The sequence below is a fragment of the Littorina saxatilis genome, linkage group LG7, assembly GCF_037325665.1.
Source record: "Littorina saxatilis isolate snail1 linkage group LG7, US_GU_Lsax_2.0, whole genome shotgun sequence".
NCBI classification, from domain to species: Eukaryota; Metazoa; Mollusca; class Gastropoda; order Littorinimorpha; family Littorinidae; genus Littorina; species Littorina saxatilis.
Window position 1 is genome coordinate 30,102,354 of NC_090251.1, and position 12,386 is coordinate 30,114,739.

Genomic DNA, 12,386 nt, shown 5'->3' on the forward strand with positions numbered 1-12,386 from the left:
TTTAGTATAATTATTGTCTGCAGAAATGTGATCGCTCATGGTTTTCGTCTTGTTTTTGTTTGTTTTTTGTTTGTTTGCTTGCTTGCTTGCTTGCTTTCGAGGCATAATTGTGTGCTTATTGATGAAACCGACATAAGCATACTGTCAGCACACAAAAACACTGAAGTAAATTTAAAGTTTCATTTAAAAAAAATTCTTTTGTAGTCTTTTTCTTAAGAAATGGTTGCATTTTAAAAAAAAAACATGTTTAAACAGTTGTTTACTTTTTGTGTTAGTTCATGTAAAGAAAAAAATGGGTCTTACAGCAGATTGTTTGAGGACAACAGTAGTTATGCTTACAACAGTATGTTATGTTGATGCTTGTGTTTTTTTGTTTCTTTGTTTTTGCATGCTTGTTTTTTTGGTTGTAGTTGTTGTCGTTGTTCTGTTGTAGGTTGTCTTCTTTTTTCACTTTCTTGTTACTTGTTTGTTATATGGCATATATGTTCACATTTTCTGTATGAATAATATCATGATTGATTATGAGCAAAACTGCTGGACGGCGAGAAGTCAAAACTAGATGGGAAGCTACTCGTGCAATCTTATTTTCAACTCGTCTTTACAGACTTGTCTTTTCTAGTGCAACACAACTCCCCGGAAATGTTGGAAATGCAGAGGGCAACGCACTGATGGGAACGATTCAACATGGCGACTACGTAGAGGAAGAGCGCGATTAGGAGTACTTTACGGGGAAATTTTGTGATGTCTCGCTTGGCGGACTACTTCGTTGTGGTGGGATACGACCATGAGAAAAAGCGTGAGTAATTTTATCCATTTTCACCGCATGCCTGTTTGTCATTTTGTCCGATTAGTCACTTATGATGCGGCCGACGCCTCTTCCACTTGTTTCAGTTGCTCTCTGCATCGGCTCTTCGATGATCTGACAGGTCGTTTGCTATGCAGCCAGCAGATTCGCGATCGAATATTCCGACCTGGGGTTTGCTTCGCGACGATCTGATTTCGTTGGGAGCTGGGACAATTGTTTTGTGGCAGCGGGAACATTTTGTGTGTGTTTTGCATAGCATGATCGCATTCAGAAGCGATTCCTTCCCCTCGACTACCCTGCTCGGTCGCTTCAGCGCAGACGAGCGTTTCAGTGGATCCTAATTTTATCGGCCCAGCTGTGCGTCGGTTTCCAAGGTTGCAGCAGAGACGATAGCGCTCTTAGTTTCTTCTGACTTTCTTGTACTTCCAATGGTTTCTTGTCATTCATTAGGCGACTTAAAATAAGAGTAGGAAGCTTGAAGTTGAAACTAAGAGTAAGAGTAAAACTAAAAGCACGCTGACTCTTTTCAGTTCCCTAATATCTATGTTAACAGCAAAAGTAACTTTTTATTTAAGTCATACTATATGTCATCGGTTATGTGACGCATGTAGATATATATATATCAGACTTTGGTGCAGTTTTGTTTGAGTCTCTGACATCAGCAATTACATCATCATAGTTTATGATGTTGAAATGGAAATTAAGGGGTGAATAATTATATACTGAATACTGTGAGTAGTGTGACTCGTGTGATTGTGAGAAGTATGCCATGATTTTACAAACGTTACAGCGAAAGTCAGTATTGTTGATATTGGACGTTTGCTCAAAGTCTAATAGTACCAGGTTTATTAGGAGTTTGTCGATCTTTGCTCCATACACTTTGTCTACTTTTGATTATAACCAGCTGTTTTTATGGCATTGCAGTTGCCATTTTCTAATTCCATAGACATGCTCAGGATACATTTTAATGCAACATAACGGAGAAGGACAGTTGAGTGTTAACATTATAACAAAGCACCCTGGAGCAGAGTTTTTACAATCTTTACAAGTCTATGCCACTTTCCTTTGCCAATCAACTTGTTTCCATTGCAATGTGTGGTGCTTGCCAGTGAATGTCGTGTTTTGAACTCAAGTTGGTGATTGAGTGTCTGTGTTTGAGCTGTATAGCAGGAGTTCTACTACAACTAGCGATTGTTAGTCTCACTATTGGCAAAGTGGTGGAAAACTGCATAATATAATTACAATGATACCTTTATATAATACGAGAATTTATAACGCGCACATATCTCACCACAAGGCGACTCAAGGCGCACTCATACACATTCTTTCGCATTAACAACTCATGCACACTATATATATATATGCACTTATATTACATGTCCTTTCTTATGTGTCTGTGTACTGCCCTATCGGTGTTGTGTGTACAGGCATGTTGATGCGTGTGTGTGTGATCTGTTTGTGTGTGTCTGTGCCTTTGGAAAAAAGAGGTGTCTAGTATAATCTATTAATTTATGTAGTTGAAGATACACATAAACTGATAAAGCTGGCATGACTCAGCCTGCAGGTCAAAGTCCTCTGCAGTTGATGCATACAATAGTGCATGTGCACACACACACTCACACTAGTGCAGCATGATGCACATGTAAGGCCCCCCCCAAAAAATAGTCTGTTTACGGTAACCCGACCGACCCTATTTTTTTCGCGCGACCCTAGACTTTTTTTGGCATTTGGGGGAGAAAAAAAAATCAAATAACGTAAAAATATGGTTTTTTTGAGGGAAAAAAAAAATCCCGACCTACCGACCCTATTTTTTGGGCCTATGTTACCGTAAACAGACCTCTTTTTTTTTTGGCCTAATGATGTATGCATTTTGTATGATCTAGTGAAACCGAGACTCGTCTCACCTGACATAACTCGTTCCTGTATTATTCAAGGGCAGGTTGAGGTCTAGGTAACTCTGTAGGACACAGCTGTCATGGGGGCGACAGACTGTCACTGGAGGACACTTGAGACACTCGTCTGTCATTCCCTCTTATCTCCCCCTCTCTTCATTCACCATGAATGACACACTGTGTGCATGCTGTATGCATTCATTTTTCCAAAGACCCAGTCGGCTAGAGTTTCATGTGCATTTCCTCTCAATGCAGATTCAATCAAAGTCTTTTGCATCAACATTTTGATGTTACTGTGTGAAACTGAAAACAGCTTCAAATACAGCTTTTTTGTTTTTTCGTGCACATCGCTTCCTCGTTTGAGATGTAATTTCACCTACTCAACTGAAGTCAAGACCTTTAGGCAGAAAATAGTTTCTTTCTCCTCATAATGGCCTATTTGTAGTTTTCCTTGACAGGATGAAACTCACTCAGTAATTGAATTAAATTTAGACAAGATGTTTTTGAGTGTTTGTCAGTTTGCAGAGTAGTGGTGGGCTTTGGCTTGTTGTAAGAGTGTTTTCTTCTTTTATTCCTTTTGTTGAATAATTAAACATCTATTGATCTAATCGGTAAAAGAAAAGATGACTGTGCTATCTTCTGGTGATCTCAACCATATAGTAGTGATATCAAACATCAGAAATTGTGAAAGAAACAATTGAAAGTCAGCAGAGACTTTCTTCCGAGATTTGTTAAAATCTCTTAGTCTTAGCAGAGAAAGAGAGAGAAATAAGTATCCCTTCACAGACAGCCTATTGGGAGCATCAGTTCGACACTATTGTGTCTCATCAGTGGTCAGGTGGTACTGATGGCGAGAGTTGTCAACCCATGGTATCCAACTAAGAAGCAAACCATAAATACAATCCAAGGGGGGATTTTATTCTTTCCTTGTATTTCTGATTCTCAGTGTTTGTGTTTGTGTGTGTGTGTGTGTGTGTGTGTGCATGTGTGTAAGTCTGTTAGTGTTAGCCACTTAGTGTTTAAAATACTTAAAATACTGTTAATGTGTTTCAATGCATGTACATGCATGCCATGGTACCAGTGTGGATGTGTGCATGCACAACTTGCTGATACTGCTTGTGTGTGTGTGTGTTGGCAGGGGAGGGTAACATTATCTACAGGTCGCTACCCTGCATCTATACAAAGAAACTGAGAAAAATATCATACAATATAATAAATTGGAACAACAACTCTTTTATGAGAAAAGGCCACACCTGTGTCTCTCAGTCCTAAAATGGTTGACAACTACTGAACTAGTAGCAGTAGTGCACACAGTTGATACATTGTGTGTCTGCACACTATGCTTAATAGTAGACCTCAGTCAAATAAAAAAACAGCCCTTGGCACAGCTGTCTGTATAAAGATTGATTTGTGTAGATTGGAAAACGTGCATTCATGTACAGCAGACAACTCCATTTTACTTCTCAGTCATATGATTCACGCTTTTGAAATACAAATGTTTTTTTAATAGAGAGGCCATGTGCTTTTCATCATGGCAGATGGAGTGACTAGTGTCCGGCTATTCAGAATCATTGAGTGTGTGAAGAATAACTGTTGAATCCTCTTTTGTAAACACACACACACACACACACACACACACACCCTGCTTGCGGCTGTCAGTGACACATTTCTTGAAAAGACACACTCCACCGCCTTAGTCCATTTTTCAGAAACTCCAGTGGCAGCTACACCCCGCGGGTTAGGGGGAGTCCCATATTGGTTGGGGGGAGTCCCATATTGGTTGGGACGAGAAAGAATTTACCCGATGCTCCCCAGCATGTCGTAAGAGGCGACTAACGGATTCTGTTTCTCCTTCTACCCTTGTTAAGTGTTTCTTGTATAGAATATAGTTAATTTTTGTAAAGATTTTAGTCAAGCAGTATGTAAGAAATGGTAAGTCCTTTGTACTGGAAACTTGCATTCTCCCAGTAAGGTAATTATACATTGTTCTACGTTGCAAGCCCCTGGAGCAAATTTTTTATTAGTGCTTTTGTGAACAAGAAACATTTGACAAGTGGCTCTATCCCATCTTCCCCCTTCCCCCGTCGCGATATAACCTTTGTGGTTGAAAACGATGTTAAACACCAAATAAAGAACTTTCTAGAAAGAAAGTGGCACGCTGCAGAAATAAGACCCAGTCACGGGTTTCTGCTGTGTTGATTTGCATTTGAGACAGAAATTAGAATTGCATGGTACAATTGTTGAGATAGAATTGCATGGTACAATTGTTGGAATTCATTTTGTGTATCAGTCAGACAAAGAATATGCTGTGAGTGTGATCTGATTAAGGCCAGGTACTGCTGTGAGCACTGTGAATTAGTTGTATTTTTTTTTCTTCCTCATTAGTGTACAGTGCAACCCACATTTAACTGTAAGACCTCCCAAAATCTGAAAAAACCAGGTCTTAAAAAGGAGGGAGTCTTATAATGGGGGTACATTTAGAGAGGTTATGAACAGAAAGTCTGAAAACAGGGTCTTAAAAGGGAGGGAGTCTTAAATTGGGGGGGGGGGGGGAGGGGGGTGTCTTAAAAAGGGGGTTCCGCTGTAGTCTTAAAGCAAAGGTTTATTGTTGTTAAGCACTTTTGCAAAAGTTTCAAAAAATACTTCTTTTTTTTACGTATTGAATTTGGTATTGAAACTAAAAGAAAAACACTCATTGTGTGTGACTCATTGACTGAATGAAGCAAATGTTACACAACAGGCTAGCCTTGTTTTGAGATAGAAAAGTAAAACTATTTATAAGTTAATACACAGTGCATGGTTGTAGTGTGAAAGCTTTAAAATGCTTTAGTTGACTTCTTGTTAAAGTGAGATTTTGTTTTCATTTCCACCTTGCAACAATGAAAGATCTCATGTAGCTTTGAGAGATGCATCTCATAGGAATAAGTAGTCAAATGTGTGTGCATGTGGGGGGGGGTGATGGATTGGATTTAAAGAGAGAGAGATAGAGAGAGATACATAAAGTTTAGAGGGAGCATACCTACTGTGTACTGCAAGTGCAAGATGGTTCCTCAGTGAGATGAGGGTGGAGGAGGGATTCTGGGGTTGAATCCCAGAAAACTCCCTTGAACCTGCATCCACAAACGTGAAACTTGAGCCCCATGAAGTCACGGACACATTTAAAGCTAAAGTAGCATACTTTTGATACAATAACAATTTCATAATATTATTTTGTGTAGATAGTTTCTCAATCGATTGTATCTTTTGAGACCACCTGATAGTGATATAAAATCTGGGTGCCTGTGAGTGTGATCAAACAGATCAACAACCAAGAACACTCAAGTAATAGCATTGAAGAAAACTTCTGCCGTGTTTGCTCAATTAGGTCAGATTGTACTTCCTTATCTCTTAGATAAAAACCATTTTGTACAGAGAGTGTGTGTTTAAGTGTGTGTGTGTCGTGTGTGGTGTGTGTGTAAGCGTTTTTAATTAGAACATTTTGTCTGAGCTGTCTGTTTCTGTGTACTGTCATTTGCTGGTGAAACTTCAAAGTTATTGAGTTAGTTACCGTTATTCTGACTGTGTACATGACATGACTAATGCTAAAAGCCTTAATTCTCGGTATGATGTAAATCTTGTGATCAGAGCAGAAATATTAACAGCTGTGCGATCCAAGGATTTATGAGGACAGTGATCTTGAGTCTGGATGTTGGTTGCCTGTGTGACTAATTGGATCTTTGGCATACATCTGTACAGTACTCAGTAGTCACACTCACAGTGTGATGCGGGCAAAGATCTTCCCTGTAGTGTAAATCTCCACCTACAAAGAATAAGAGAAAGTGTTCTTCCTCCTTGGTGTTAGTTGTAAACTTGTTGCAAAAGATTGCTTAGTACAATAGTTGTGTGTTGTGGGCGAGAGTGAAACTAAAGGTAGTAGGCGTATGGTGATAAAACTGAAGCAAACACGTACGTGTAGTGAGATGATAAAATGCAAATGAGAGACGTAAGACGTAAGACATTTTATTGATTAAACACACAAGGTTCATTTCAACGGGGTGTGTGTGTGTGTGTGTGTGTGTGTGGGGGGGGGGGTCAGTAATACATGCGGTGTGTTTGTATTTATGGACAATCAACCGGTTTTATCTCTTTCTCTCTAACATATATACTCACACGAACGCACGCACTCACTCTCTCTCACTCACTCTTAAACCTAAAGACATATCCAGCGCATGAATTAACATACAGTGCTAACATACATTATCGGCTTTCAATCATTCTCTATCGTTCCACAGCACAAACTCTCTCTCTTTCTCTTTCTCCTCTCTCTCTCTCTCTCTCTCTCTCTCTCTCTCTCTCTCTCTCTCTCTCTCTCTCTCTCTCTCTCCCTCCCTCTCTCTCTTTCTAACATACAAACATTTCCAGCGCAAAAAAAATTGTTTAAAGAGCGAATAAAATTCAAATCGCTCCGAGTTCATGATGCTGTCGTGCCAGTCTTGCTGGAAGCAATCAAACAGTCGTTGTCTGAATACTGCTATAAATCGATTCAAATCGCCTACACCTTGTTGCAGCCAGACATCCCCAAAGCCGTACATGCATAACATTTCTTTCAAATAATGAGACCATGTTTTCTTGCCATAACCCTGTAAATGTTTCATCATGTCATATGCTTTCCTTGGGAGTCTTTCGCTTGGCAAATGTAACACTCTCAGCCAATACTTAATACAGCGAACCGACGAAGTGACATAAAGTGGGTAGCGGCCTAAGTCACCATATACCATCTTGTTTGGTGTTTGTCGTCCTACACACAAAAACTTCTTGCATGCAAACAAATGGGCTTTCTCAAGAGCTTCAAACCTTTGGAATCCCCACAGCTCAGATCCATACATTAAGATCGGGAGGACCTGTGCGTCATATATTTTAAAAAATACGCTTCTAGGTATGTTGCCTAGCCTCCACAAACATCTTAGGATTTGACCAGTCCTTATCTTTGCCTTTGAGGCCAGATCGCTGACCATTTGCGTCAATGACAATTTTGTGGTGAAATTTAGCCCCAAGAACTTGTAACTGTTCACAACCTCTATGTCCTCGTTTCCGTACTTCCAGGCTTCATTTGCTGCCAAAAATCCTCCTTTTCTAAAAACGATTACCTTTGTCTTATCCAGGTTGACTGTCATGGAAAACTTATCCGTAAACTGTTTTAACACATCAATCTGTTTCTGTAACCCGGCTGCGCTATAGGATATCAAGAGTACATCGTCGGCAAACAGCAATATGAGAATCTGCATCACGTCAGGTGTTAACTGTATTCCATGTTTACCGTTTTGAAACATTTCAAGTGCCAGTTCATTAATCACTGATCAGGAATGAAAACAATGTTGGTGAAAGCACAGAACCTTGTGGGACTCCACATGGACAACGGAAATGAGAGAGAGAGAGTGTGTGTGTGTGTGTGTGTGTGTGTTGTTGTTGCCCAGGCTTCATTTGCGAAGTCTGCCCCGAGTACTGTATAGCTACTAATGAATTTGAGACGAGAAAGTGGGACGCAGACTCCCACAACAATGCAATACTTGCTACCGGTGCCAATTCTACAGTCCCTACCACCTTTTCTGTTTTTGGAAAGAATGCTTGCAAATGAACTGTCTCGCTAGCCCGACTTGTGGCTGGGGGGTGGGGGTGGGGGTGAGGGAGGCTCTTGATGCTAACGAACAATTCAATTGATTTTGCCTGCCTCTCGTGACTGTGGACACCTCGTGCGAAATGGGGTTGCCAAGAGGCTTGGACTGAGTCGGACCGTTTGGTTTCTAAGATTGTGTTTTAACAAATGCGTCCGGCCATCAAGAATTCGTGACACCTCGTTTGTGTCTTTAATAATTTAGATAGCAAAAACGAAATGCACATTTGCACGAACAGGAATACATGCACGGATCAAGGTGCAGATTCACGCACTCACGCACGCATGCACGCACGCACACACGCGCGCACGCACACACACACACCCACACTCACTCATACTCACGCACGCATGCACACACACACTAGCAATATGATTCTGACTTGAGCAAAACTGTGATCGTGTTTGTGTGTGTGTGTGTGTGTGTGTGTGTGTGTGTGTGTGTGTGTGTGTGTGTGTGTGTGAATGAGGTCGATTGAGGCGAGAAAGGATTTTAACAACTTGAATTCCTTGATGCACTCTGCAATTCACAGAAAAAAAGATAAGATCAGGATTACAGTTGTCAATTAAAAGAACAGAAATAAAAAATGGAAAACATGTTCTTCGAAAAACAATAGAAGAAAATAAGATCCTTTAGGCTGGATTCATCGCAAGGCTTTGTGTTGGACTTCTTATCTTCCTCTGAAAAATCTTCCACGGATAATCCTCGACACGAGTGAATCTCCACGATACCCAGGCCCTCTTTAATGTAGTTTTTCTTCTTTTTCTTTTCTTTATTTGACCTGAATGAGATGGTTGTATTGCGTCACCGCAAGGCGATTTGTTGGGCTTTTCTTTTTATTTCCTGACAAATCTTCCCAGGAGGATCCTCAGCATGAAGCTACATCAATGATCATGCACTAGCCCGTTGAATGCATTTTTTCCTTGAGTCTGGCTTTTGACTTGGAGTCTTCTGTTTACCTAAACATGGCCTGAGTTGCTTCAACTTGAAGGGAGATTTGGGAACGTGGATGTGTGGTACTGGTAATGAAACAGAAAGCTGTCTATGATTATTGATGGCCGTTTGATCAGAAGAGAGAATAAACAGCTGCACACACACACACAGATCTATACAGACACACACATATACACAGAGACACATAAAGACACACACACACACACACACACACACACACACACACACACACACACACACACACACATACACACACACCCGCACACACACACACACACCCGCACCCTGATCCTCCTTACCACTCTCTCCATGAATGTGCATGGCGAAACAATCTTTGCGTTAATTTTGTGACTAATCAATGTGTCTGTCAGTGTCTATTATGGATATTTGATTAGTCTTGCGAGGAAAGGGTTGCCTGACGACTTACCCAAGGTATCTTCGTGGTTTTTGTACACCTTATTTGATTAGTCTTGCGAGTAAAGGATATCTTTATAGATATTTGATTAGTCTTGCGAGTAAAGGATATCTTTATAGATATTTGATTAGTCTTGCGAGGAAAGGGTGCCTGGCGACTTACCCAAGGTTTCTTCGTGTGTTTTTTCTACACCTCAATCAGTGCTCCCACTCCCAGGTGAATTCCAATTTGTTTTCTTTGCTTTACATTTCTAATAAGGGTATTTTGCGATTTTCTGACCTCGGCATAACATGAAATAATAATTCCTTTCTAGATGTACATATTTAAAACCACACTTAGTATAAGCTTAGCTTGTTGTGTGGTAACAAATGCTCATATCGTATTATTATACATGTATGTCACCCTGTATTTTCAGAATACATTTTGTTTAAACCAATAGTCCAAGCAGAGAAAATCGCTCCCAGCTGATGAGCTTTGGTAAATTGGTGGGTGGTTATTTTGACGGAAAAGATTGATTTATCTGAGGGAACAAAACAGCAGCTGCGCTGTTTGCCGTCTCTTGAGCTGTTTCGATCACAGATTCTCTCACCTGTTTCTGTTCATGTGGCTTTCAACAGACGTGCACATCAGAAGATGTTTTCCATGTGGGAAATGACTGTGAGGTGGGTGGTTATTACGTCTGAAAGGAGGGAAGAGTTTGTTTGATAAATGCCCGGGACAAGCAGGTGTGCTCTTTATTACCTTGGATCTTTTTCTCCACTGGGAATTTGCTGCTTGTGTGCTTTATCTGCTTGTGTGCTTTATCTGCCTTGTGCTTTGGACAGGCGGCGCTGTTATAAAATTGGTTGAGATCGACGGAGGGGTGGCGATTTGACAAATTGCCTTGAATAACAACAGGCGAGGGGCACTTCCCGTGCTTGGTTGAAGTGCACTTGTTTAACTCAGGTTATCTTTTACATACATAAAGCGGCAGCTCTTAAAAGACAGCTGCTGACGTTTATGTTAGATTGAAGGATATATATGTGTTGAGTTGCATGTGTGTTATAATATAGCTGTTATGCGGATACCGTGCAGAATTTACAAAATAAACCGGAAGCAAAGAATTTTCTTTATCATGTGCGTGTATTTGAACCACTGCACAGTTTATGAAAATAATGTAGTGTGTAATGTAAAGTTCAACTTTGGTTGAATCAGGTTTCAAATCTGTTAAAAGTTGGGTCATATTAGGTCGAGATCCTGTTACGACTAATAACGTATACTCGCAATTCCTGTGATGAATTAATCATTATTATATTGCGCCCGGAAGCAATCAGATGTAACAGATAAGAGAATGCACAGTTAATTTCAAATGATTGTTTCATAGTGTGTATAAAATCGGAAAGATGATTCGTTACGTGCACATAATACTAAAATAGATATCATACGTCTGGGTGCATAGATTTGTAGCTGTTCGTTCCACCCTTTGCTTTGTTGATCTAGAATAGAAACACTGCAGACTATGCTAGTCTGAGACATGCCGGTGAGCATCTTATCAGAAGCATGCAGGTTGATGTGTGACACACACGGGTTGATATCCAGTGAAATAATTTATATTATGGATTTCAGGGTGGGAAACGTTGAAACAATGAAAGGGGGAAGGTGTAGGGATGACGAGAGGGGGTGGGGGGTATATCAGTTGGAGAAGCTTTTTATGAGTCCTACAACCGCCTCCACTCCCAAAGGGCACACCAAATGGCGTTTTTATTATCTGTTGCAGACTCCAATAGGTTGCTTGATTGCCCCTGATAGTAATATTGACTGCAGCAGACATTCTCTCCTCCCGATGGTTTTGGTTGAGAGATGGGGTGGGTGCTTGGGCTGGGTGGGGGAGGGTGTGAGGTTTGTTTCCAGGGGAATTAGAAGAAAACACTGACGTTGATGATCTCAAAACTGTGGAGTGCACACACGGAGTTTGACAGAATGAGACGCGCGCGAATGGGATTTTTTGTTTTGTTTTAAGCAAATTCTGATATATGAATGGAATTATGATTGAAACAACGTGTCCGGGAACGTACACGTCTAGAAGTTTCAAGTTTGTTTATAACTCATGTGACCAGTTTTGAGGTATGGAAGATCTATATTATATCAACAGTTTTTAGAACGTTAACACACAGCCGCATGCACACACACACACACACACACACACACACACACGCTCTCTCTCTCTCTCTCTCTCTCTCTCTCTCTCTCTCTCTCTCTCTCGCTCTCTCTCTCTCTCTCGCTCGCTCCCTCTCTCTCTCTGTCTCTCTCTCTCTCTCGCTCGCTCTCTCTCTCTCTCGCTCTCGCTCTCTCTCTCGCTCTCACCCTCACAACTGCACACAACTAATAATGCAGAACAATCGTGTCTCTGTGTGATGCAAAGTTGGGTGGTAGTAAGCGATGAAACTGCATCAAGGGTGTGTGTTATGACTGGGATAAGGTACGATCTGTGTGCGAGATAAAACCGTAGGCTTCAGCATTGTCTATCTCGCTTTACCGGCGAATGCCTTGGCAGCACTTTTCAACAGACGATAGAGACAACAGAGGTCTGCATTCCGTGCGTGTTGCGAGGCCGGTGCTGATGTACGTATGTTGTCGTACCGTCTCGAGCCCTCGTCGATTCCGCTCGATACGTCAGCCATGGAAAGGTT

General features: G+C 41.0%; 1 protein-coding gene across 3 annotated transcripts in view; it reads left to right on the forward strand.

The window, feature by feature from the left end:
* The first annotated feature begins 669 nt into the window (after window positions 1–669).
* The window catches only part of LOC138971135 (myotubularin-related protein 13-like), an 86,012-nt gene continuing 74,295 nt past the window's right edge, over window positions 670–12,386 (forward strand). For all 3 annotated transcript variants that reach the window (XR_011457175.1, XM_070343765.1, XM_070343766.1), the window contains exon 1: window positions 670–796. Coding sequence is in view for 2 of the 3 variants with exons in the window: in XM_070343765.1 (XP_070199866.1) it covers window positions 742–796 (55 nt within the window). In the remaining variant the exon portion in view is untranslated. The remainder of the gene's footprint in view (window positions 797–12,386) is intronic.